The 27,173-nt window shown below is 37.5% G+C and overlaps 1 protein-coding gene across 1 annotated transcript in view; it reads right to left on the reverse strand.

Moving 5' to 3' along the window:
- Positions 1–5,731: 5,731 nt before the first annotated feature.
- Positions 5,732–27,173, reverse strand: part of LOC115450496 (serine/threonine-protein kinase minibrain) — a 116,197-nt gene continuing 94,755 nt past the window's right edge. The window contains 11 exon segments of the mRNA XM_037437375.1: positions 5,732–8,649; positions 15,160–15,295; positions 15,899–16,028; positions 16,575–16,663; positions 17,337–17,546; positions 20,629–20,741; positions 21,336–21,509; positions 23,432–23,516; positions 23,518–23,580; positions 24,184–24,213; positions 24,216–24,371. Coding sequence (XP_037293272.1) covers positions 8,447–8,649; positions 15,160–15,295; positions 15,899–16,028; positions 16,575–16,663; positions 17,337–17,546; positions 20,629–20,741; positions 21,336–21,509; positions 23,432–23,516; positions 23,518–23,580; positions 24,184–24,213; positions 24,216–24,371 — 1,389 coding nt within the window. The 3' untranslated portion in view covers positions 5,732–8,446.

The raw sequence follows: 27,173 nt of genomic DNA on the forward strand, positions 1-27,173 counted from the left end.
ACGAGCCTATAAAAACATCGACAGAAAAAATCTTGTGACGCTTACTAGAAGTTCCTATTGTTTGTTAACAGTAAACTACTATAAAATACTAAAAATAATTCTATTTGTCCAATTTTATTTTAACATTATTGTAGATAATTTTTAAAGGAAAAATTCAAATAAAATTATTTTTTAAGTGGTAGTATTTTCAAATATTAGTTATGATGAAGCAAAATAAATATATAGATAAATTGTAGCATAATATGTAACTTCAGCATATAGCAAAAAAAATCTAGAAACAAAGTATTTTGGACGTAATTGTAAAAAATGAGACTTTTTGACTTCAACGCCATCTAGCGAAGAAATTGCGACGGAGAGGGCTGCACTTCACTTTAACTTGACTTAGTCTTGTTATTTGCTCCCTCAGGAAATATTTAATATGATTTTTAAACAGATGGCGCTAGCGTCGTACAAATGGTGGCGGCGTAGTATAGATAGCGCTATGGGCAATGACGTTTTACAAATAGACGCGGCATACACTAACAAAATGGCACAAAAAAACGGCGCACTATGTGCTATAGTCACGTACCTGTCCATATAATTACCAATTGGCTCGAAGAAGGAATAAAAAGATGCAGCACACATTCGTTAGAAAAGGATATATATACATCGACAGTTACGTAACAACGTTAGTGCCGCACGCTCATTGGCCAAAGCGCGTGTGACCTACAATCAGAGAAATTTGGGGAAAATTGGACACTTCATTTTAATAAAACAATTTATTGTGTGAACAGAGAAACATTTATTTTAGACAGTAAGGTGAACTATATAAATAAATATATTCATTGCTTTAAATGCTCTATATACGTAAAACTAGGTATACAAAAATTCTTTAAGATATAATATATCATCGTCTCCATCATAAAACTCTAGTTATTTAGCGCCAGCGTGTTTACTTTATATAAACTTCAAACAAACTTAATTTATTCCTTTTTTGTCTTTTATAATCAGTTTTACAATCTATATTAGTTTTGTGTGCGAAATGTAAGCGAACATTAATGAATTTATATATAACAGCGCGGATAAGGTGTAATCTATGATTAAACGTCGGGTTGTGCTCTAAGGAATGAACATTTAAAGACTGAAATACGTCGTTACAACTTACAAACGATTTAAAAAATCCGATTTTTAATAATTTGAATATCTTTGACATTAGGAATGATTATGTGACCTTTGGCTTTAATGTGATTTTTAACATTATTTTTGGTTACGTATATGTCACTCTCTAGGAAATGATCGGAACAGACAGTAGAATATGTAGTTAGTATCCAATCATTCTCACACCTTTGAGTTCTAATCACACACAACCATTTTTCTTTTAGCAGTCAATCTTTAGGGATTCTATAATTCAAACAAAAGCAGAACCGTAAATATTTACAAGTATTTGATGTATTTTTTAAATTAAACTATTACCTAAATACATGATTTTATTTCATACCGTGTTATTATATTATAAAACAGAAATAGTAGGTTTATAAAGCCTGAGACAGTCATTACCCATCTTCCCCTAGCAGCTCGCATTGACATGGCGCGAGCGTCGACCGCCGTCGCCATGACAGTCGAATAAAATTCATTCGGTTTATTTGATAAGTTAAATAGTGTATAATTACACATGAAATGAAACGTTTATTTTCTTTTATAGTTGCTGTATAATTTGTACATCGTCTAAAAACACAGGAAGGCATTTAATTAATAGAATACAAATAGGTAGTAAGCCGACTAGCCGCGACAGTGGTTCGAGGTTGACTAAGTGAACGTCGGGGAATTGCCTTACTTTCGTCTTGCCAGTATTGAGCTCGGACAACGTATCTATGTAATAAAAACATCTTAGGCTATGGGCCGTTACTTATGACAACGTGCAGTGGAAAGACATATCACACGAGCGGACTCACGAGCAATACCTATTATTTAATAAAAATAAATGTTAATTGCATATATTAATATTTAGTTTATTACAAATATTTCTCATTACTATGAGCCTGCTAAAACCACTGTTCTTAAATTATACACGTACCTAATTATAATTTCTTCATCTAGCTACTTTAGTATTTGGATCCAAAAATCTTTGGGCGCTAGGTGCCATACGTGCATCGGTATCCCCTGCCTGTCGTAAAAGGCGACTAATAGGGGCCATCGGGGGGTCGCCGGCGGGCAGCAGGGGGCTGTCTGCCGCTGGTGTAGGTTGTGCGTGCTTAGCACATTGTGGTGACCCCCGGGATGGACGGCAGTGTGTAGTTGGCCTCATGCTGCCGTAGACGCCGAGGGCGTCCTTCGGTGCGCGGGGGCTTCTAAGCCCCCCACCCACAGGAGACGGGCCGCAAGGCGGCACCGCGCAGGGGCGGCTGAGGACGAAGACTTAGACAACTCCGTCAGAGGAAGCCCGCAGCCGTTCCTAATGCGCCGAAGAGGGCCACCGCGGAGTTTTAGCTGGTAGGCCGTGCGTAGGTTAGTTGTACATAGGGACTCGGACCGGCGGCCGCCCGAAGGTCGTCATCAAATCCGGGCGGCTCAACGCCGGGCCGTAAGGCACGGTTACCCCAGCATAACCGCTCAGTCACCCCCCACGAAGGCTGGGCGGTAGTAATAAGGGACTTTCTCCGCAAAACCAAAAAAAAAAAAAAGGTGCCATACGTGCGTATTCACGATGCTGCCTACCGTCAGTTGTAGTTTTTCCTTAAGTTTACCCTTGGCATTAATTTACCATTTTATCTTACTCTTCATTTTATGAAAACATATCTGGTAACTAGGCAGACAACGGCAGTCACCTAATGATACTCAAGGGCCGCCGGAGGGAATTCTTGTGCGCTTGGTCCTCACACCCCAAATGCCCGCCCAAGCATAGGAGGACATTGGCTGCGGCCCTAGGCACACAATTCAGTGTGTACCTATACCTCTTGGTTGTATAACACATTGAGGCCTGTAAGGGACCGCGAACATTTCCCCTCCCACTGCCACATTCATGTGCTAGCTAGTGGCTGGTCTACAAATGAAACGTTTTATTTTACTTGTTTTATTTTTGTAGACATTCGTTTACATGACGCGACAAGACAGGGAGGAGGGGCCGGTAGGAAATCGAAGCTCCTTTTTTTTATTATTCCATAGATTATAGTCTATAACATATTCTAACACACTCCGCCCATCCTGATATTTTCCCCTTCCTTCCCCTTCGCTTCACCATTTTTCTCCTCTTCCTCTTTCCTCCAGGGCTCTGCAGTCTGCAGTCGTTAAGCCGGGGGGTACGTCGTATCCCATTCGCTTGTCTCCACAGTTTTGAATACGGGGCCTGTACTTAAAAAAAACAAAAAGTGGTACTCAAGGAAAGGAACGGAAAGCTCCATTATTATACGTGCAATGGTAAGCATAAAGAATGAGGAAAAAACCTACAAAAGTGCGATGGGAGATATTCTAGCCATGTTTCTGCTACTTACGACTGGGATAGAACATGGCAGTGTGGTTGTCATTTCATGCAGATTTTCATGAGATAATGGTACTACCTCTGATAAGTTATAGGCACATTCATAATCAAAGGGTACCCACCCCAGTGACACCAACTACTTAATCTATTAAGGAAAGATTTTTAAAGGTCTCATGACTTATTGGAAATGTCAAGACTGGACATAAGCATTTATCTCATAGAATTTATCCGACTGAAATTATAATACTTATATTACTACCCCTATTTTAAAATAACATTTCCTTCACTTTTTACATAGTTGTAAAACTAAAATAATAACAACCTATTCCACGTGTCAATTTTGATTTTGGAATTTGTTTATAGTTTGGGATGTCAAACTTTTATAAAAAAATGACTTTATTTCATGCCCATAAAAGACGCCCTTAAAGGGCTGGTCGCAGCTACTGCACAATGCAGTCAAGTAATGTAGCTTTTTCCATCTACGTCATGATCATGCCTGAAAATGTATATACTGTCGTGCTAAACGCGAAAGCGGTATGTCAGAGAAACCTTATCTCGAGATAATCGAAGTTTTGTAAATATAGTTTTATATTTTTGTATGTAAAACTGAGATAGAGAAACAGTTTTAAGGTTTTTTTTAATAAGTTCTAAACAAGATACCGATATTTAGGTAAGTTCATTGAATGGGTATTTCTTTTAGCTATTTGACGGCATAAAAATGATTTTGATTTTTTTTGAGGTACCGCTTTTGAGCTTAGCACGGCAGTATAATGAATACATGACTTTACTATCCGCTATTGTCAATAAACGATCCCAATCGCTTTTTTCGATATATCTAAAAAATTACTAATCAGTACATTTTTTTATCAAGCTTACAAATTAATTATTGTGATTAGTTCAGTCTCAGAATCGGATAGAAGATTGAGATCGTTTATTATAAACGGCTGTATATCGCCAAAGGGTTTATTAGAAGTCGCTATTCTTCATCTATATTGCATAAAATAATTTTAATAATTTTTGTCATTGGCACAAACCTCTTGTATTCAATGTTTTACAATATTATTTGTCAATTTTATTGTCGATGCCTAAATTCTTATAACGGCGCCACACATACCAAAAATATTTGAACACTTGTTTGATACTCATGTGTGGCACGGGTATTTGCAAATTTGTGCATTTTGTTTAAATGTTTGCGTATTTGCCATTCGGACCACACATCAAAGCGTTCAAAGTTATCGAGTTGCTTGAAAGGAGAAACGATTATATGGACACCTAAAAGTAGTAATTGAAATTTGGTCAGTGTCTGTAACTGTGTTCAATGTGTGGATAAGTCTTTGTTCAAATACTTGTCTGTGTGTTGCGCCGGCATTAGAGCATTCTCACATCAGACGTCGTGATGTGTGTTGGAGTGATCACGATTTATACCTTATATCGATACGTAGCTATAAATATCGTAAGATTTTTTATAATTTATTTTTATTTATTACTTCGCCTAGTGGGACCGTCAGACCTTAACTTAAGACAGACCCTCTTGTGCGTAGACGCATTTGATGTAGACTACATTGCGTTTTTTTCGATATCGACAGCAGCGCCACCTATTAAGCCAAGAACTGTCCTATCTTTTAGCTAGAACCAAGTAAACACATTCATCACAATCGTTAAAATCTGTTTGGTAGTTTCAGGTATTACTGTGTGCTGATATTGTGACGTAGGATTTATATTTTTCAGCTATCTCGCCGATTTTCCAAAAATTAAACCTATATACAAACCTTGTGCTTACAGCAGTGATTGCTGGCATTAAATAAAATAATAAAAAAGAAATCAGCCTACAAATGATCGAGTTATGTCCAAAAACCATTTATAATATGTACTACTGATTATAAGTCAGTCAAGATAGTCGAAACTCGAACCATCCTCAAATACTTTTGTTATTCGCGTAGGTATTTCAATAGATTATGATAAAAATGAAGTCGTAAAAGTGATGTCAAATATCAAATCAATATTCTACTTACGCAAATGACGATTAATTCAACACCGAATTCACCTCTTTCAAAAGTGAGAGTACTGGTGACTAGTGGATTTGGAAAATTTGGAACATTGACCCGATCGATCAATCCTCGCTCAAGGATATAGTCCAGTGCAAACCGTCTATGCAAACTTATATATAGTGTTGTTCGACCTGGTTGCATTGCTGCCTACCCCTTCGGAGATGAAGGCGTGATGCGTGTGTAAATTATTAAACAAAATGTAATAGAAAGGATAATGAATAATACATAATCATTGCTATCGTTTATTGATTTAAAATACAAAACTTAGTGACATAAAGCTCTATCCTTTTATTGTTACAGTGCCTGCGAACTGACAATCCGATAGGAAATAAACATTTTAGCTCATCGCGCACCACACCCGTTCTCTCTCTCTCTCTCTCTCGCGCTCTCGTTCTCTCTCTCTCACATTCCACAAATTCCATTCTGTCACAGTACAAATAAATAGTATAGTATAATACATACTCAAGCGCAAACACCTAGGGCCATCCTTGAGTAATGGATTTAGAACTATATTCGAATAGGTTGGTGTTTTATGTGTTCTTTATCACTTAACGTCGCGACTAGTCTGTTATATTATAAAATACAATGTCGTTAGGGCAGATTTCCTCCAGTCATACCTCAAGTAATAAATAATACATAATTACATTACAATAAAAAGTAAAAACATAATGTCCCATGTCACTAAAGTATAAATTAGTGAGCAACAAATACATATCACTATGCAATATTTAAACCAGATACAATACAATGTCTGAATTGAAACAATACGATGGATATTATGTATAAATATGTACAATAAGGTACACAAAATGAACACAATTCAATAACTGTTGAGATAATTTACATATACAATGGAAACCTGCCAGCTGATTAATTCGTTATTGCTCTATTATCATTATGAAATTATCCACGTATCCCATATCTAAACCTTAAACTCTCTCTAACAACCCTATATCTCATGAAGCAAAAAAGTATTACCTTTAATATTATACAGATATTTGAAAAATGTATAGTACAGAACAGCAAGATTAGAAATAGATTCAAATCTACAATGTAACAAAAGTGACAGCACATATTCAGTAAGGAAATAAACGTTTAGAAAAATACTTTAATGCTTCATGGCCATAAACAAAGAGCCTGTACCTTACAAGTGTTTATTTTTAAAAGTAAAACAATCATGGAGGGTTTTATAAAAATTCGCATCAACATGTTGCAGTATGAAATAATTTGCTATCAGTTGCATTGTCTCTGTCGCTTGGGCAATTTTATTCTGAATGCAATATCCCTTCAGTCAGTGCTACTAAAATTATATTCAAATTAATATTTTGCTAAACATATCACCGCGTTCAGAATAAACTTGCCGCAACATTGGCCCGCCACTAACACAACTTTTTACTTTAATCTTCACTTATTCTAAACAACATAATTAACGTTCTTTTGTGAGAATCAAAGTTTATACAGATTATAAATTCTCTTCAAAAGCAATAGAATACATAAATATAAATTAAGTCTTTCAAGGCTCATCTCTTTATTTTATTATGAACAGGTCAACACACCTAGCAATGCAATCAAATAATAATTGTTAGCGAAATATCATTGCCAGTGTAGTCATTTATTTTACACGTGTTTCATACACTTCTAACTGGCAACGGTATTTAGCACGACGTATTGCTTATGCTTATAATAGTGTTTTTGTTAATTGTCTTAAAATGTTACATTTCAAAAATAATTATTTGTTTCATATAGAGCTAGACGTCGCTACATCGTTGCGACGGTGCATGGTAAAACAAAAAGTTCCAACATTAGTGGCGGGATTATCTTAAAAGTTCCGGCACAATAAGGCAGTGATTCAGTGTACGCTATACAAAATATTTCCATTACAAAGTTTCGACCAGTCTGTTGCAATGAGGTTAGTCTATTGTAGATTCAAATCCAAAAGGTTGAACAAGTCAGTTATTCATTTTATTAACTCCTATCTGAAATACCCAAAAATTTTATATATGATTCAACATTCTCATAACCTACAAGTACATTTTGTGTTTTATAGAATTATCTATACACTATTCTCTGTTTTACACGTCGTCTGAATATTCCAATGGGTCCAAAATAACCTATACGCTTCCAACGTAACACCCAGAGTCAATATCGTACGAAACGAAACATTTTACATTATACAACAACTCTGAAATGCGAGGGCATAGTTTTATTAAACAATTAAACACGTCCAGTGCGAGTCGAGTCGAATCGATTTGTGCATTTACAAAAAATACTTAAATATTCTATTTCTTCATTTGTGTATAAAACAAATTCTCATTGGCCCTTTGAATTTCAGTCATCAGTTGCCGACACTTTACAAAATATAAAGCTTGCATTAATTAAAACTGAACGAAAGCCTAACTAGCATAGATCGTAACTAAACTATAGATTATCCAGTTTATGTTGCAGTCTGTATTCATAATTCTGTCTAAATTTTATATACAATATTTATTTACTACCATATTGCGTCCTTGATATGCATTGCGTAACAATAAAAAAACCTAGCTTTCATGCCCCTGATGCGTTCAGATGTGGTGAATATGACCGCACGCGATCATTCGGAACATCGTCTAAGTACTGTCGAGTGAAGCAATTAAGACAAATAATACAAATACACGTTACAACGTAACAAATGGTCACCATAATATTTTCTTTACAGTCAGACTTATAGCATTAAATAAAAATATAGAATTATAAATATCGGATTCAGTCCAAGAGTCCCGCCGCGGCTCGAGCCGGGCCGGCGGAGGCGGTGCGCATCCGCCGTCGCCGCGTCACCCGCGTCACCGCGTCACTGCGTCACCGCGTCACCCGCGTCACCCGGCACCGCGTCACCGTAGTCAGAGTGTCAGAGTGTCACTGTGTCACTGCGCGATCGTCACTGCGTCACTGTTCACACGCGGCGGCGCTAGTGTATGGCGACGGGGCTGTGCTGCAGCGTGCAGACGGGCTGCAGCATGTCGTCGTCGCGGCGCACGCTCTCGACCTCCATGCGCTCGCAGCGCTCCACGCGCTCCACGCGCTCGCCGCGCTCGGCGCGCTCGGCCCGCTCCACCCGCTCCACGCGCTCGCCGCCGCCGCCGCCGCCGCCCCACAGCCGCGCGCCGCCCACTGCACACACACACACACACGTTACAACTTACCTAGATCATTCAATAATATATTCGAAGACAAGTTCCGTCTATTGCGGTAACGACGGTACTCATTGACGGTAAATGGCGTGACAGGACGTTAAAAGCATGTCTCAGAGATTAAGTGACGTCCTAAAACGTGTCACGGATTGACGGAATAGTCTATGCAACACAAACCTCTATAGCTTGTTGATAAACACTGCATCATATTTTGATTAAGCACTCACAAAGAACTGTATAATATTCACAATTACAAAAAAAATTGTAAACTTCGGTGTGCTAAAGGAGTTTAGTTACCACAGGAAATTGACAATCATTATTTTTTCGAACGTAACACCCACTTTATCGTCCTATTACGACATCTACCGGCAGTGAGCGTCTGCCTATACATAACTTTAAGCCACTACGAAGTGAATCTACTGCTATACGTAGCACATAGCCTTTCTGGTGTAATCGACTCTTGCACTCGTTAACACAAAGCATAATTTTACATATCATATACTTATAATAGTATATTCAAACAAATATTTCATAATAAAACACGCATAAATAAATGTTTGAGCCGATGGATCATCCATAAATGAGTTGCATATAATAAATAAACAAACATACAAGTACACAAGACAGAAACTTGCAACCAAATTTTAACGTGCAATATCGTACAGTTACTATTGTATATATATTGTGTAGTCCATCAATAGTGGTCGTATAGACCCTAGTTCAATACTATACGTGCCCCAGTTTGCGCCAACCTTTGTTAACTTATAAGGCTTCGTAATAGTACACATATAAAGTGGAAGTATGTCGCGTCTATTATTGGCATTGCTACATCAAACCACTTTCATATGTTTGACCATTACCTCTGCGTGTTGAAGTTAAGAAAAGGTTGGTGAAAACAGTCTGGCTCTCGCCCCAGCAAAACGGTGAATAAAATGTTTTCTATATTTATGACTCGCATAGAAAAAAATAATTTAATATAATACTTCTTTAATATGTTATCTTTATTTTATTTGCCTAATATTTTTATTATAATGTATGTGGTTTTTATATTATTAATTTCATCATGTATAAATACCACTAAAATATTTGATTTCGTGAATTTAATTTGCTTCCAACACAATTGGATAGAAAAGGACATTGTCGAAAACGGCCCCAGAACCAACAAAGGTGTAACTAGCACCCTAATTATTTATGTATTTTTTTATACTATTTGCAAATATGTGTATAAAACGGACAAGCTGCTACATCCAAAATGAGTATATAAAAATATTGTAACGACTTAAAGTCAAAGTCGCCGACATGTTTACAACTAATTGTGTATAGAGATGTACCGGTTCGACAAAACGATAAATCTAATTACCGATAATTAATTGTTGAAACATTTTAATATATTCGATTTGTGAGGCAATATATCTTTAATTATTATAATAATATTTAATCGAGCAGTGGATGCGTCTCAAATAAATAAGTTGTTAGTTTTAGGACTAAATTGATTATAGATCAAGTCGTCTATGAAAAAAGTTTTTATTTTAGTTTTTAATTCATATTGATTTACTTTGTTTATTTAGATTCTATATTAGCGATCCGCCCTGGCTTCGTACAGATAGCAGAGCATAATATATTATGCGAACATTTATTTTTCTGTCGCACAAAATATTTATGAATTATACATATAAAAGTAGCGTTCTTCTCTCTCCCTCCATCGGGGGCCTCTAACTCTCTCCATATGAAATTAATATCGGATCCGCCCGTGTGAAAGATTTTCCGGGATAAGGGTCCGCTAAATATTTTTCCGAATAAAAATAACCCTATGTTGAATAAAATCGATTTTTGTATAAATGATCGATATAATCGATCCAGAATCTAGTCGAGTAGTATCCCTAATTCTTACTTCATTTTTCAATTTAATTTAAGGTGGTAGCTCAAGGTCCATTTTCATACATTTTGTTTCGGCTTTAATCTGGGTAACTAAACAAGTATTGGCAAGTAAAGAATTTAAATTCACGTCTAGTTAGTGATTAGTTCTCGCAGTTGAAAGAAAAAATGTAAAAATAATTAATAATCATGGATATTTCGGCCTTTAAAATTTAATATGACGAAATTTTAAAGGCCGAAATATCCATGATTGTGTAATTTAAATTTTTTACTTGCCAATACTTGTTTAGTTACCCAGATTAAAGCCGAAACAAAATGTATGAAATGATCTGAGCTACCACCTTAATGTCACTTACACTTCACTCATCAGAGACAAATAAACTAGACTCCATATAATATATTATAATTCTCTGACTCTCACTATATCATTGACGATTCGGCTATTATAAAGACTCTGTGCGATTGATTACAATATCGACATACACTGGCTGTGATTTCTGGATTTTGTGAACTGATGTAACAATTTACCTGGCATTGATTACGGATACGAAATGGAAATTGCTTTTTGCCTTAATTGTGGCTCTGCTGGCGGATCCATGGTGTTGGAGAACGAGCAGATTCGCCATTGTATACAACAATGGACAGCGCCTCGTTTGGTAAGCACATTTTTCTTTAATCGTACAAGTTTAACTGCTGCCAAACTTCTAGTTCGCTCCTCAGTTCCTGTTCTTGGTAACTGCGTGAAGACAACAAACAGAGTCTGTATACTACCTTCTACACACTTTAGCATGTGGCTGTGGCAACTTTAGAGCAAACTAGCAAGTATATTGTTGGTTAAAAAATGTGTGTCATATGCTTGAAGGTTTCTTACATTTAATTCAGCTGGAAGATTTGAATACATAAATCTGCTTTCCGTGTGACACAATATTAATATATTGCCATTATAATTTGAGCATAATGCGTTTGTTTTTTTTTTTCAGGTTGTAGCCCTTGAACTTATATGTACAGCATGTTGGACCACGGCCCAAGAGCCTATACATACTTCAGCTGTAACAATGTTAGTAGAAGCTGCGTGTTCTGTAATAGAATGTTGGAATTCCGGACTCGGTGATTGTGATTGGCAAAACTGAATTGATAAATAATACCATAACAACCCTCCTGCACAATACTCAGATAATATTTTATAAAACAATGTAGGTGATGAGGAAATAAATAATATGAACTAAAAATATTTTTTATTTGTGTAATTTTATCCTACATGCCCTAAGAGTCTACCAAAAGTGTGTAAAATATGCCATGCTTCTGATAAAGCGTGAATGCTCAACAGTGCGCCTCTGTCTGTCTCTTCGGGGAATACGTACGACGTACGTATCTATAGAAAAATACATAAAATCTGAAGGGTACTCTTAGAGGATGTAAATACTATAACTACATAATTAGGTACCTATTTACTTATAAAAAATTATATGAATCAAGTCTTAAAATAGCCTGATTTAAGTAAAAAATAATCAAGATACCTACATAGTGCTGAATCTTTAGGGCTTATATATATTAGATAGGTACTTATGTCAATAAAAAGCATATTTAAAGCGTAAATGATAGGACTATAAATCTACCTTGAACATTAAAATACTTTATTTATCACGTAGGCGAACAAAGTTGCACTTATGATACGTCAAAACAAAGAATAAGAATAATTATTATTTCTAAACAACTATTAAAATCACTTATATAACTATGGAGATTTTAAATTAGGGATAAAGTTTATACAAAAGACTAGGTACAAACCGAAGTAACCAGCTCGGGCTGGCAAGTAGGGGAAATAGAAGGGTAACGCGTCGCGATCCTCACCGGCGAGGACATGAGCCCTAACCTAGCTAACCTACCAGCCTTTCACTAGCTACCTAAGTGATGACTACCCGAAGAAGAAAGGCAGAAAGAAACTCCGGGCTTTCTTTTTTGTCATCAATTGTTCACTACTTGACATTGAAAAGCTTTCAATGTTTACTATCAATTATAACCTCAAAATCTCATCGTTTTTTTGGATTGATGCGATATCGCAGCTTGTCCGTTTTATAAATAATATGTCATGAGAATTTATTAATGATTCTAAATATTACAAACATTTTTCCATTGCTGTTGGTTCCAGGGCGAATTATGTATGGGCACAGAACAATGTCCTTTTATAAGGAATATTTTGGTAGTTTAAAGACCAAAAATTATTTTTACATAAATTATTAGTGAATGTTTGCATATACCCGGCAAAGTATATATATATATATATTGCAAGTCGCGGGCCGCCAAGTATGGAAAGAATAGTTCTAGAATCTAAACCGTTTGGTGGGGGAAGTGCCTTAAACACGTACCTACTAATATAATGTGTAGTTGCAAGTGTCGTAAGTGTAACAAAGCCATGCGATGAGGTGGTACGGGCATGCGGTAGGGTCGGCGGGGGTAACATTGTGAGAGTACAAGTGGCAGACCTGCGCGGGTCGGGCTAGACGCTGGCCGGCGGCGCTAGTGGCGCGGGGCCGCGCCGCCGGACCGCTCTAGTCATCGCGGGTCCGACGGACCATCTGCCACGGGAATGTCCACATGTCAATGTTAACGTTCACACTCACCTTAGACAATGTATAAAGGACGCTTCTGCCAAACTATAAGATCAAATGCTATCGTACATACATGTATAAAAACTGTTTTATTGGCAGATCGTTGTGCGTTAAGATTTATTTATGTGTGCGTTTATGACGACACATAGCTGTATTTGTGCACTTTCCATGTAGTAGTTATTTTGAAAATGACAAAATTTCTAGTTCACGTCAATAAGCACAATGCGCATCCTTTCTAGATAGTCTAAGACACTCACCATGGAAGTTACTTCCTTTTATCAATGTTAACACTAAAGGGTTTGTATTTTTTTAATTACATTTTTATTGGCAAATAGAATGTCACATATACGTAGCAGCGATAAATACTAGCGTTAATAGCGGCCGGGATCAGGTCCGGTGAAGTGAAGTGCCTTATCATCGAGGCTGTATGTACAGCTTGATTTTGTTAGATAACTTCCATGAACATAATGTTAAAACAATAACCCATCACATACATTTATCCTTTACAATGGAATGATGAAGCGTTATGTGTTAGCGAAGAACACGACACGAAGCTAAATATGATTATGATTAACTTATAAACTAAATACATGAATTTGTGATTATAACAGCGTATGATTATGTCCCTAATATGTACCCTTAAGTAAGCCAATTCCCAGAGACTATGTAAGTAAAAATTACCTTCACATAATACAATTTTGTAATATTTTTTGTTTTTACACAATGTAAATATTTATGTGGGAAAGCGGAACTTAGTATGGAACCAGGTATCGCCTTGTAGAAGGAAAAATATCATTATGTTTTCAACATATATCATTCATATTTACTATGTATGTCGGTTGTTTAACAACTTATAAAAAATTACATTAAAACTTATAATTTTGAAGTACATTTATATAATTTAAAGTATTAGTAAGTATCAATTTTCTGATTGGTCGATACATTACTCAGATATCCAAGTAATCAAACACATAATGACATATTTCACGAATGATAATGGTTTGTTATTTTAAAGTTCTCAGCTCACTGTACCTTTGCGCATTATCTGGATGTGACTGTAAACAGCTTACACACTATGTATCTTCGTTTTTTATTAACCGATGTCTATAAATCATATGGATCACGTCCCGATTGGAATCATACTCCATATAATGTGAAGAGTCACGTGGTGATAACACGTGATCAATAGCCTGCAACACTTACATACTTAGTGTAGATATTTTATAGTCTATTTTTGGGTGAACGTCAATCTATTCGACAGTGAAATGCAATATCTAAGATGGCATTGCGCATCATTTTCGTCAGAGACTGTTGCCATTAGAGCACAACTGAATTAAGATCAGTATTAGTGACGTTAATACTTAATGTTTTGCAATAATAAATTTGAATAAGATGTTGCAACAAAGTTATGACCTCTATCGCCACAGTGCATTTATCTCTCTTAATGAATTCCACATCAGGACCGATATAGGTATGTCACATACAATACGGTACGTCTGGACTTCAAAATCCCTAAAAAAAATGAATTTCAATACGCATTCACACATTTTACTCATTTATACATTTTACACAATCTTTAAGCCCCGTTTGCAATAAACGATCCCAATAGCTTTTTAATCCATTGCGAAAAAGGATTAATCAGAACAGATTTTTTTTACTCGCACACAAATGACTTATTTTGATTAGTTTATTATCGGGATCAGATCGAAGATTAAGATTGGCAGTGGTGGCCTTAGAAGAGGAGCGGGGGGGGGGGCAACCGGTCAATGAACCAGGGCGTCATGCTTAGAGGGCCCTCGCGCGGTACCTTAAAGGACCTTTTCAGCATCTTACTTTCTTGTTTGCTCTGCCCTGCCCTTGCGCCGGTTGCGGCCGCCGTTGAAGATCAGTATTATTTTTTGAAAATATCCATTAATCCCTTTACAGTAAAACCCCGCGCCGGTACAGTGAGCTCGTACGAAACACGTATGAATGATATCAGACATGCGTAATGTAATACAACTGACCGTGTTGGTGATGCGACTGCGCTTGCTGTGTGTTCGTCGACTCGTCGGCGGTCCGCTTGAAGAAGTTGTGTTGCAGCGCGTAGTACGGCGTCACGCGCTGTTTCGGATCGTATTCCAACATGCGCAGGATTAGATCCTGGAATTAAGATTTTTATGTTGTACTTTTTGGATTGGTGAAGTTTCATAACTAATGAGTATAGTTTAGATTAATAATACGTCAACGGACACAGATGTTGCATTTCTTGATAGTCTCTAGAATTGTTTGTTATCCTAAAAGGGTTCCTTCTCCTTCCCCCGTACTTCCTTCCCCAGATATCCCTCCCAACTTTCCTCCAGGGCCCTGCAGTCGCTAAGCCGGGGGATTTCAGTACCCCATTTCCACCCGGTTTCCTCCGGTATAGACTATGGGGTCCGAAATACAAAAAAAAACCGGTGGGTATCCTTCACAGCTTTATGACTACAATTCCGTCAATATATTTCAGGCAAGACTGTTTTCGAAGAATTATAATTTTTCGCTTACCCATAAACCTAAAAACATTGAGACTTTCCCGCCCTCACACCCACCACTACAACTCCTGTAAGCCAGTATCAGCAGTGGCACGCATTGTATAATACCAAGCAGTGAAGCTCAGCTCAGAGTCTCAGGGAACACAAATCTGTCTTTATGCCGCAATAGAGAGACAGGGAGGAGTTGGAAATATTAATTGTCCAATGAGAACAGTACGTAAGAGTTATTCACCTTGAATTTGAGATAGTCCGAGACGGAGTGTCCCGGCTCGCCGCGACGCCTGGCGGCCGGCCCGCCGCCCTCCACGCCGAGGATGTCGTGCAGCCGCCGCGTGCCCGGCGCGCGGTACTTCCTGTAACCGCTGCACCCACCACAACTACTTACTACGCGTCCACAACTAACACAACACTTACGCAATCACATTGTCTATAGCGTAAGTTCTCAAACTTATTTCGCCTACTGCCCACTTTGAGAAAGACATCGATAGAATTGCTATAAAATATTACTGAGAAAACTCTGTAGAGGTCTATAATAGTTTCAGTGTTTTATCTTGCCAGGTTTGTAACAAGGGATTTCCATGACGGGCAAAATGACACAGGCCCCCGTCTCCAGGGGACCCGTGGCTAAATTATCCTTAATTATCACAGGGTACTTTTTATCCCCGTACCGGGCGGAACCGCGAGCTACCTAACAATAAAAATAATTCTAACAAAACATAACATGTTTTGTTATCATAATATTGTATTATTCCTAAATACAAAACGTAATCCAACAAATCCGACAATAAAATATAATTATTCAGAACTTAAACCCAATTTATTAAAAGCACTAAATAAAAGAGCACACCGCAAAATAATTATACCATACTTCATTATATTGCAAGTCGGTTGAGAAGTTGGGGACTCACCTGCCGTCTTTGCCGTTGACTTTTTTCAATACGTAACCACCGCCCTCAGACGCCGGTAATTTGTCAAAGAACTTTCTAGTTTTGTGAGCCTGCAAAGAATGTTTTGTGGTGAGAAAAAAATTGCGTTTAAGAACACTGCTCATCGTGGAGGCCATTCGTCATTTTTTGTTGAAAATGAGTGCAATTTACGTTGATACAAAATACTAGTCATATCATAAGTTAAGGAGGATATAATTAAACTAGCCCCAAACAAGTTAATTATATTGAAAAGTAATTGCTTTGTATTGCTATAAGACATATTTATTTTATGAGTTACCCCCGGATACTATCGTCCGTTCACAATACACGATCCTAATTTTAATCTTCATTCCAATCCCGAGAATAATAAACCAATCAAAATACGTCATTAGTAAACATGTCACAAAACTTTATCCCGATTGGTCTATTTTGGCGATAGATTGAAAAAATCGATTGTCTAATGAAAACGGCGGCAAATGTTCATATTTTGAACTATTCCATTAAAACTCCAATCGTCCAATGAGCTAGTGAGGAATCTCATAGAATTTAAAATCTACTGATCTACTGACATTTTGAATAAACGATCCCAATCGCTTTTTTCTATCTATCTCAAAAATGGTCCAATCATAACAAAGATTTTTGACATGCTTACAAATGAGTTATTTCGATTGGTTCTCGGAATCGGATTGAAGATTGATTTTGGGGTCGTTTATTGGAATCAGTTGTTAATAACTTAGTCCTTACCTGATCAAGCAAATGATCTGGCGGCATGCCGAGCACCTCCACGATCTTGTTCATCTGATCGACCTCGTTGGCGCCGCTGAACAGCGGTTCGCCCGTGTGCATCTCGACGAGTATGCAACCGAGCGACCACATGTCTATCGCCAGGTCGTACGGGATGCCGAGCAACACCTCCGGCGACCGGTAGAACCTCGACTGTATGTATTGGTATATCTGGAATAATTAGTGCGGTGGTTAGTTTAGTTGATAATCTTTGCTGCCATTGTTAATATTAGAATTGATAATCTGTTTTTTAAGTAGTTGGCGATGGTGTCGTACAGATGGCGCTATGGGTCGCTAAAGTGATTTTAGGATTTTTGGAGCGAAAAAAGCTTTTAACGAGGAAAAATCCGCGCGCAAATCCTAATGTAATAATCGTAACAAATATTAGTATGTTTTTAATTTTATTGCTATCGGTGTCACATTATTGATTTATTGTTGTATTCCATTGATATACTATTACCAAAACCTAAAGAAATTATTCGTCAAAACAGTAAGAGTACTAAAACAAACGCGATACACGAAAAATTCCGCGCGACAATAAAGCATGAATGAACATTATCTACTCGCGTCGTCACAATAGTGTGAATATTAAATTATGTGTTAAGTACATTTGAGACGCAATTGTCGATAACCCCGAGTCGCACGACCCCCGTGTGATTTATCTGCGTAATTAATGTACCGCGCATACGGATCCGTGGAACCGAGCGGCCGGTCATAGTCTAACTGATGCTTAGCGTTGAACTAGACAACAGTGGCGAAAGGTGGAAAAGGTGGTACTGTGCTGTTTAGAGACTTTCCCGCCCTCACACCCACCACTACAACTCCTGTAAGCCAGGATCAGCAGTGGCGCGCATTTTATGACACCGAGCGGTGCAGCTCGTCGAGTCTCTGAGAAAACTAATATGTCATTATCCCGCAACGAAATTAATCAAATAGAAAGATAGGGAGGAGTTGGAAATATTAATTGTCCACTTCATGGACATCATGATCTGAGGAGGAGTTTTAACCTCGAGAATAGGGACGTTTACAACTAGTTAAACTAGTTATTAAGCACCACGGATAAAATTAAACGAAAGGGTTGTCACATGAATTGTTAGATTTGATTACAATAGGCATGGCAAAAACGCCGGACAGCACGGAAATTCCGTCTAGTCTCAACAAGGTCCGTGTAGTATACAACCCAATACGTTATTTGCATTCTGTTTAACTGTGCTGTTTTAACATGCAACTGTTTTTTCACAACTAAATTTGGGTTCACTAGCCACATTCGAGCACACTCTAGAGTATGAAGTCGCCGTCGACGGATACGTCGTGGTGGACATCATCATCATCATGAATATGCATCAATTCGTTCTGCAAATCGTCCTAATGATAATAAGGTTCGACATAAAGGGAAATCGACAGGAATCGAGTTATATGAACCCTTCGCTACTGCTTGACAACCATAGACCGTTTTCAATAAACGATCCCAATCTCAATCTTCGATCCGATCCCGAAAATAAATTTGTAATCACGCCAAAAAAACTTTGCTCTGATTGGTCAATTTTCAAGATGGATAGAAAACAGCGATTGCGATGTTTCATTGAACATGGCGGTTAATCCCCTTAGTTGGCAACTGAATTTTATCCGTAAATTGACCTTTCGACTAATGACGATTGAAGGTCTTTTGACTAATAAATTAATTAACAATCCACGAGGATTGTTAAGATAAGTATTCATACGACTACATCCTCATGTAGTCTTATAAATAATTATCTAATTTGGTGACTCAAATGTTAGTTAGTGCTTTTTATTTAAGCATAAATATTCATTACAAAATTAAATGCTTTATCCTTCGCCCTGTTTTTATACAAACCTATTTATATATGTATAATTATAATTAGTACTATAGAGGTATGCACTTCAATGAATCAGCATAAATTGTGGCATTTAAAATTTATAACCGCACATAAAAACGATTATACTTATTAAATAAATACATAAAAGAGTTTTGTTTAAGCAATAAAAAATATCTATTTGTAGTTACAGTTCACCGCGTTCGTTAATGTTTATATTTGTTTGGCAGAAGTACTAATAGTTTATGTTTTAAGTATACATACAATATAATAATTCCTTAAACAGTGACCCTTATTGATGGCCGTTTTCAATAAACGATCTCGATCTTTATTTTCGATCCGATACCGAGAATAAACCAATCAGAATACATTATTTGCAAGCATGTCAAAAATAGCTTGGTTCTGATTGGTCGAGCGGAAAAACTAATCGAAATCGTTTATTGAAAGCAGCCATATGTCGCAACCATAATGATATTGGTTAAGTCGGAGTGAATAAAACTCCAGGGGGGTGAATCGGAACGAAATTTAATTCGAAATCATCATAAGATAAAGCAGACTCATTGCGATCGAAATTTCCAGTTTCGCTAAGTGTAGATGACATTTATTATTTACTTTGATAAAAAAGCGGCGATAGCCTAGTTGAGTGTGGAACGGACTGCCAAGACGAATGTCCGCAGGTTCAAATCCCAAGGGCACACACCTCTGACTTGTCTAAAATCATGTGTGTATTCTTTGTGAATTTATCGTTCGCTTTAACGGTGAAGGAAAACATCTTGAGGAAACCTGCACATCCGAGAAGTTCTCTATAGGAATTTCGAAGGTGTGTGAAGTCTACCAATCCGCACCAGGCCAGCGTGGTGGACTAAGGCCTAATCCCTCTCAGTAGTAGAGGAGGCCCGTGCTCAGCAGTGGGCAAGTATATAATACAGGGCTGATATTATTATTATTATTAGATGACAGTTAAGTTTTTGTTTAAATAGGGGCACGGCGAAGTGAACCCACTGCCCCTGATGGTAAGTCTAATGGGGTCCACATAGTGTCGACTGAGGAGAGATGATTACCCCTCGCGAATCAACACAAAGATACCGGTGTTTGATACCGGATATATACAGGCTGATTCCGGAACGCAATACACTTACAAAGTGGCCGAACTTTAGCGGATTACACTTAAAGCATCGGAATGTTTGCCGGCAAACATGACAGCTTAATGACATTACGCGTGTCACCTTATTATGTAGTATATAAGGTTATATTCCCGTAACTAAAGTTGATATATCTTGGAATAATTTACGAATAAAATTTCGTTCCCTTGCACCACCAGTTCGATACAAGCCATTTTCCTGTGACGCGAGAATATAGAATTCGAGCTTCACCAACATTTCTATTAATGAAATTAAACACGACATGTGCTAACTTACTCTTTGACCTAGTTGACACGAACTGCCGAAGTCCACAATTTTAATAGCTGACCTTTTCGGGTTGCATAGTAATATATTCTCGGGTTTAAGATCACAGTGAATTATATTTAGTTCTGAAAAGAAAAAACAAGAATTCAATTAGTCTTTATTATAATTAATGCGCGTATTGTGAGGAAGTATTTGAAGAAAACTCATATGTTAAGACACATTTTATCACTGCTTTAGTAGACGTGAGATTAGCATCTTGACAATTTCGTACATCTTCTTGTTCGTATGTGATGTCTCTCGAATATATTAGTTTAATTAAGTCGAATGGTATACTAGGCTTAACACTTAAGAGGCAACCTGGACCTCGTTTCCAGACTTCATTATTCACCTTTTGTGTTCATAATGGACGGTGTTTAGAGAGCCTTTCAGCTAACTGCCACTGGTCAGAATTTAGTAATGGATACGAAATAAATGTGCAAAAATGCACTTTATATAAATAACAAAAAGACATCAATTGGCTCGTTAAAAAACTAGTCTTAAAAAGTCACTATTAGCCTCGAATCGCTTTCAAAGGAACGATTGGCAATCATAAGTGATCTTTGTGATTTCCCAGCGTAATGAGATTCAAATCCTTTAACAAAGCGAACGAAAGCGAGCCGATACGGATTGTGTAATAAATTATAATACAATAAAATATAACTCGGCCGTTTGTGACTCACCGGGTTGACTAAGGAACAGTAACGCTGTGCATAGTTGTTGCGCAAACTTGCGCGTGAGATTTAGCGAGACGCCGCGAAAGTTCGTGTTGCGCAGCAGGTCGTACAGATTGTACGATAGCAGTTCGAACACTAGGCACAGGTGGTTCCGCCACATGAAGTGACGTTTCAGTTTCACTGCAACACCAAACAAAACACATTACAGTAAGACATACAAGAGAATCAAACAAGGATACAAAAAGAAATTACATTTTTACAATTGGTTCAGACACCGACGCTCTGGTATTGTAAATAAATTATAATTGATTCTAAATCGGTACTATAAACATCCTATAAAAATGCATACTAAACCATATTTCTGAAAATACCTATTAATATAACATACATATTGTGTACTTTCAACTATTTTTTTCGCGTACCAACTTGGAAATATAGTTCGCCTTAAGAAACAATCGATTTCTAAAGTTTCACACGAGAGCACCTGTTCTTGAAACTAAAGAAACGTGCAAATCCCTTGTATTTCATTTCCTCTTGGATACATCTAACAAAATAACGCTCGAACTTGTAAGGGAATCGTTTGAATTGCGTGTGGTTATAAACAAATACGATTTGTATACTTAGTCTGGCCATAAATACTGTTACACTTAATTATAAAAAAATATTACATTTGAATTTCGAATCTGTCATTTTTATACGATTGTTCATTGTGTTTTCTCATTTTGGCGCCAATACATTGTAAAATATTTTGCGATATTAAAATGGTGTGGGGTGATAAAGAGAACCGAATCGCTGTGATAGCATTACACAAAGTAGGTATGGAGCCAAATGCAATTTTAAAACTCTCCATACACTTGGTATTAGTAAAATGTTTGTGTACCGGGCTATTAATAGGTACAATGAGACCTCCTCTGTTTGTGACAGAAAAGATCTGGCCGTCCACGTAGTGTTCGTACGAAAAAGGTGGTCAAAGCAGTAAGGGAAAGAATTCGAAGAAATCCTGTCCGAAAGCAAAAGATTTTATCTCGGGAAATGAAGATAGCACCTAGAACCATGTCGCGTATTTTAAAAGATGACTTAGGACTTGCAGCCTATAAGAGACGCACTGGCCATTTCTTAACTGATAATTTAAAGAAGAATAGGGTGGTAAAATCGAAACAACTACTGAAGCGGTACGCAAAGGGAGGTCACAGAAAAATTTTGTTTACGGATGAGAAAATTTTTACAATTGAGCAACATTTTAACAAACAAAATGACCGTATTTATGCTCAAAGCTCTAAGGAAGCTTCCCAATTAGTCGACAGAGTGCAACGTGGACATTATCCGACTTCAGTGATGGTTTGGTGGGGTGTTAGCTATGAAGGAGTGACTGAGCCATATTTTTGTGAAAAGGTATCAAAACATCGGCACAAGTGTATCAAGATACCATTCTTGAGAAGGTAGTTAAGCCCCTTAACATCACCATGTTCAATAACCAAGTATGGTCCTTCCAGCAAGACTCGGCGCCGGGTCATAAAGCTCGGTCCACGCAGTCTTGGTTGGAATCGAACGTTTCGGACTTCATCAGAGCTGAAGACTGGCCGTCGTCTAGTCCCGATCTTAATCCGCTGGATTATGATTTGTGGTCAGTTTTAGAGAGTACAGCTTGCTCTAAACGCCATGATAATTTGGAGTCCCTAAAACAATCTATACGATTGGCAGTGAAGAATTTTCCCATGGAAAGAGTGCGTGCTTCTATTGATAACTGGCCTCATCGTTTAAAGGACTGTATTGCAGCCAATGGAGACCACTTCGAATAAGCTTTTCATATTTTTAATTGTTTTATATTTATGTATTAAACTGACACACTGTAAAAGTAATAAATGTTATTTGCAGTTAACAATTTTCTTTTTTCTTTATTACAATATTTATGGCAAGACTAGGTATATTGTTGGAAAAGGGTTTTTTTAATACATCACTATTGTTTACTCTGTATGTTATAAGGATCAATTTGGTACAAAAGGCGATTCAACCGATAAACAAGGGAAAGACTCCCGTTTGTTCTGCCAATGATCGATATATCTATATTTACTATCAATTAGTAATGATAGATTGTAACTCACCTATATAATACTTATTTTCGGCGTCTGCTCTGTTCATCATTTCTAATAACTTGACTTCTATTTGTGCCTGATTTAGGAAAGGTTTTCTTATTCTTAATTATTTTTATCGCTACTTGACACTGTTCCTCGTGGTCATACGCTTTCACAACCTGAAATATTCAACATTTTCATATTACTAAAATAAACACAATTACTTCACGTCATAATTTATGAGTAAATATCGTCTTACATTTACATATTTTTATGCTACTATATTCATGATAATTAATATATTTAATGTATATAATTCAGTATTGTGATCAATCCAATGTAGACTTAAAACCTTAATTTTAATCTCCCAATCTTTCATGACATATAATAGACGTTAAAGTAAGTAAAATAGATGACTGAACATACTGATCTTGGAAAATCTGCCATAGGAATAGAACCTAGGCCGTGACTGGGTAAACAAAGTAAGGTAAGTGCTAAGACAATGACAACACTACAGCTGACAGTTTAAAAAAAACCTGAAAAATCATTAATCTTCACTTTGTTACACGAAACTGTCATAATGAATGAGTGATCTCTACAACTTAATCGTATGCGTATTACATATACCTATGAAGTTCCTGCCTCCTAATAAATAAAATATTTCCGACCACCCACCCCTACCTAGGCTAAAACTGTATTTGGGTCTTCACAATACTAGTTTCCAGGCTTCACAATAGGTCTACGTCTAAATTGTTAAATTTATATAGAAACAGACAACTCACCTGTCCAAAGGAGCCCTTCCCAATAGGCGAGGGGAAATCTCATACCGGTCGAGGAATTTCTCGCCCTGTTTGATAATGTAATCGTGGTTATCGTCATCGTAACCATCGTTGTACAACTTCCTCTCCTTTTTGTGCGAGCCATCCTCGCCCAGGTACTGTGCTCTCCGTTTCTTTTTCGCGTAATATACCTGTTGACAAAACAAAAGTTATTTTATCATGTGTTTTAAGCTCACCTCGTGTTACTGAGGCTCTTACGTGGCGAAATGTGTATAATGCAGAGGCAGTAGCCTACCCTTGAAAAGTGAAAAAAATCGTGATGCCATATATTGTTTAAACATGCCTAGAGATTTTGTTAGTGAATGACGGATTTATCACATTCAAGATTGAATTCCGTTTGCGATGTCCTTCGATCAAGGTTCATGCCATCAAGCCGAAAGATTTATTTGATATTGTATGTATAAAATGCAAAACAATTTCTAAATATTATATATCAAGACGTGTTCAGACAACAAAGGATTTTAAGATATAATGTAATCATTTGATTGCCACAAAAGAAAAGCAAATCTGTAGAAAAGTCTGTCTGTCCATAAAATATTTTTTTTTGTTCCCCGCCCATCTAACAACGAATAAATAACAGCGTTTCATTTTCGCCAGCAATTTCATCATAATATATTGTATAGAAAATACAAAACATGATTCCCTCAACATAATATATTATTTTTTGGCTCGAATAACAATATACCAATAGAGAAAAAAAAATGCAACAAAAAAGCATAGATCGTATTTTTAAAATTGTTTTGCGAAACAAAAAAATACTTACAATATTTTGATTACAATATTATATTATGTATATGTATATTATTTACTTCACATAATAAACAATAAGTTAAATGAAAAAAATAATTGCATGTGGTTATATCAACATTGAAATAATACATTTTAATAATGTGTAATTGCTTAAAAACCACCACGAAACACAACTAACTGATAAACCTTAACAAATGTGTACCAATTTATTATTTCCGAACGCTGATTTGAAGTTTCCCAGTTTTTCCTTTATTTTCGATTGAAACGTTCAAGCGGTTCGACAACTTGAAAGAATTTTAATATGATATGCGTTATCGGAGTAATAATAATTCAACATTTCATACATATCCTGTCACCTGTGACGGTTAATTTCTTTTTAAACCAGTCGCTCAAACTTAAACTCGTTTCAAAGCCATCGTTCAAAAACCACAAAACGCGAATCCTAGCAACAATAAAGAGGTCGTATGCGTTTATAGGAAATGAATAGTAGACGAGCGCGGGAATTCGGCTGACGGACGTTGACCCAAATATGCGGTTGACATTGATCGACGACGGGTCGCGATATGCTTATATAAAACATTCGTACTGACTACCGACCCCAAGTGCTAGCGACGATTCGGGACCAGGAAGTTCATCGCTACGGGTTTTTTATGTGCTCACATCGAGTCTAGCCCATTCGATGAGTCATTTTTAGACATTGAATTGATGTAAAAATTTTATTGATGAACTGTATGCATTTTGTGATTATGATGGCACATTGTGATGCGTTGGCTGCGTCACATGACCTATAAATATCCCATCTGGCATTCGGTAGCTTTTACGTAACTCGAGCATGACATAGCAATAATATTGGCGAGTGCACGGCATTCGCATCGTGCCGGTGCGGAAGTGTCGCATATCGACGCCGCCGAACGATAACCCAAATTTCTGACAGCGACCTACATATTACGGTATATATTTTACAGGCGACCGAGCGCGGCCCGACAACCGACAATCGACAACCGGAGGGGATTCATGTGGCCGTACGTATGTACGGTCTATCTGGCTCACTGTTTGTTGACTGATGTTATGTCGAATACGTTCAGAGTGCTCGACGTGGTCTGCTTGCCTGTCTGCACGTCTGACATAGGTACAATTTTCGTCCAAGCGGTTTGAGGTTAAAACCACGTGGTGTGGTGTAATGGTTTAACTCGCACATGGTGGTGGTGCGAGTGGTGTGCGAAAACACATGGTGGTGGAGGCGAGGATGGTGTGTCAGGCCAGTGACCGCGGCACGTGGCCGCGAGATGAGCGCGTCGGGCCGGGGAGAGAGGCCGAGCGCGGCGGCTGTCATTGATTTTCCCCGTTTCCCCCCGACCCCTCGCTGGCTCCCGCCCCTCCGCGTCTCACCCACTTCCAGCGCCCGATAACGAGGTTAACGGGCGACGTGAGCGTCTCCTAAACTTTAATTATACCCGTACACCCGTCGTGCATGTTTAACCTGGCCTCTATTCAGCGTTTTGTTTGCAGCGCACCTGATAGCGAGACGTGATCCACTGTTCGGTCGACGGTTAACTATCTAATGAACGAAGCCGGAGATGGAAATGTGAAGAGCGCAACTTACACACTGCATGATGCAAGTTGCCGCTCAATTCAAATCTACTAACTACGTCTCGGGCGCAGAGTCATGGGCGCACCGCGCACCGTTCGTCTGCAACTTCGCTGATTTATCATAAACAATGCAGGACCCCGACACACTACAACTGTTTGAATTGTGAGGAAAACAAGTTAGCGATGTCCGGAAACACAAACTGATTTGTGTACTACATTATTAATGAGTTATATTTAAATTATATGGAAAGGTGGTTCCGTTCGGCGCATTGTTTACGAACGTGAAACTTAAAAATACGAGTACGTAGCGCGGCATTATAACCGGCGCGTGTGCAGAATTCACAAAAATAAGTTTTTGACAATTATGTACAATGAAACCTTGGCCATCAGTTATCTTTATCTTTAAAACAATAAACATGATTTAAGCAACATACTACAACTAACAACATACTTTACTTCATGTAAATCAACTAACCCAGAGACTAGATTCGATAACATTGAATATTTAACAAATAGTTAAATCAGCGTAATTGAATCAGGAATAATCTGATTACAATACAATAATAAAATAGAATGGGGAAATAATAAAACGA

Source organism: Manduca sexta, chromosome 11 (genome assembly GCF_014839805.1).
Source record: "Manduca sexta isolate Smith_Timp_Sample1 chromosome 11, JHU_Msex_v1.0, whole genome shotgun sequence".
NCBI classification, from domain to species: domain Eukaryota; kingdom Metazoa; phylum Arthropoda; class Insecta; order Lepidoptera; family Sphingidae; genus Manduca; species Manduca sexta.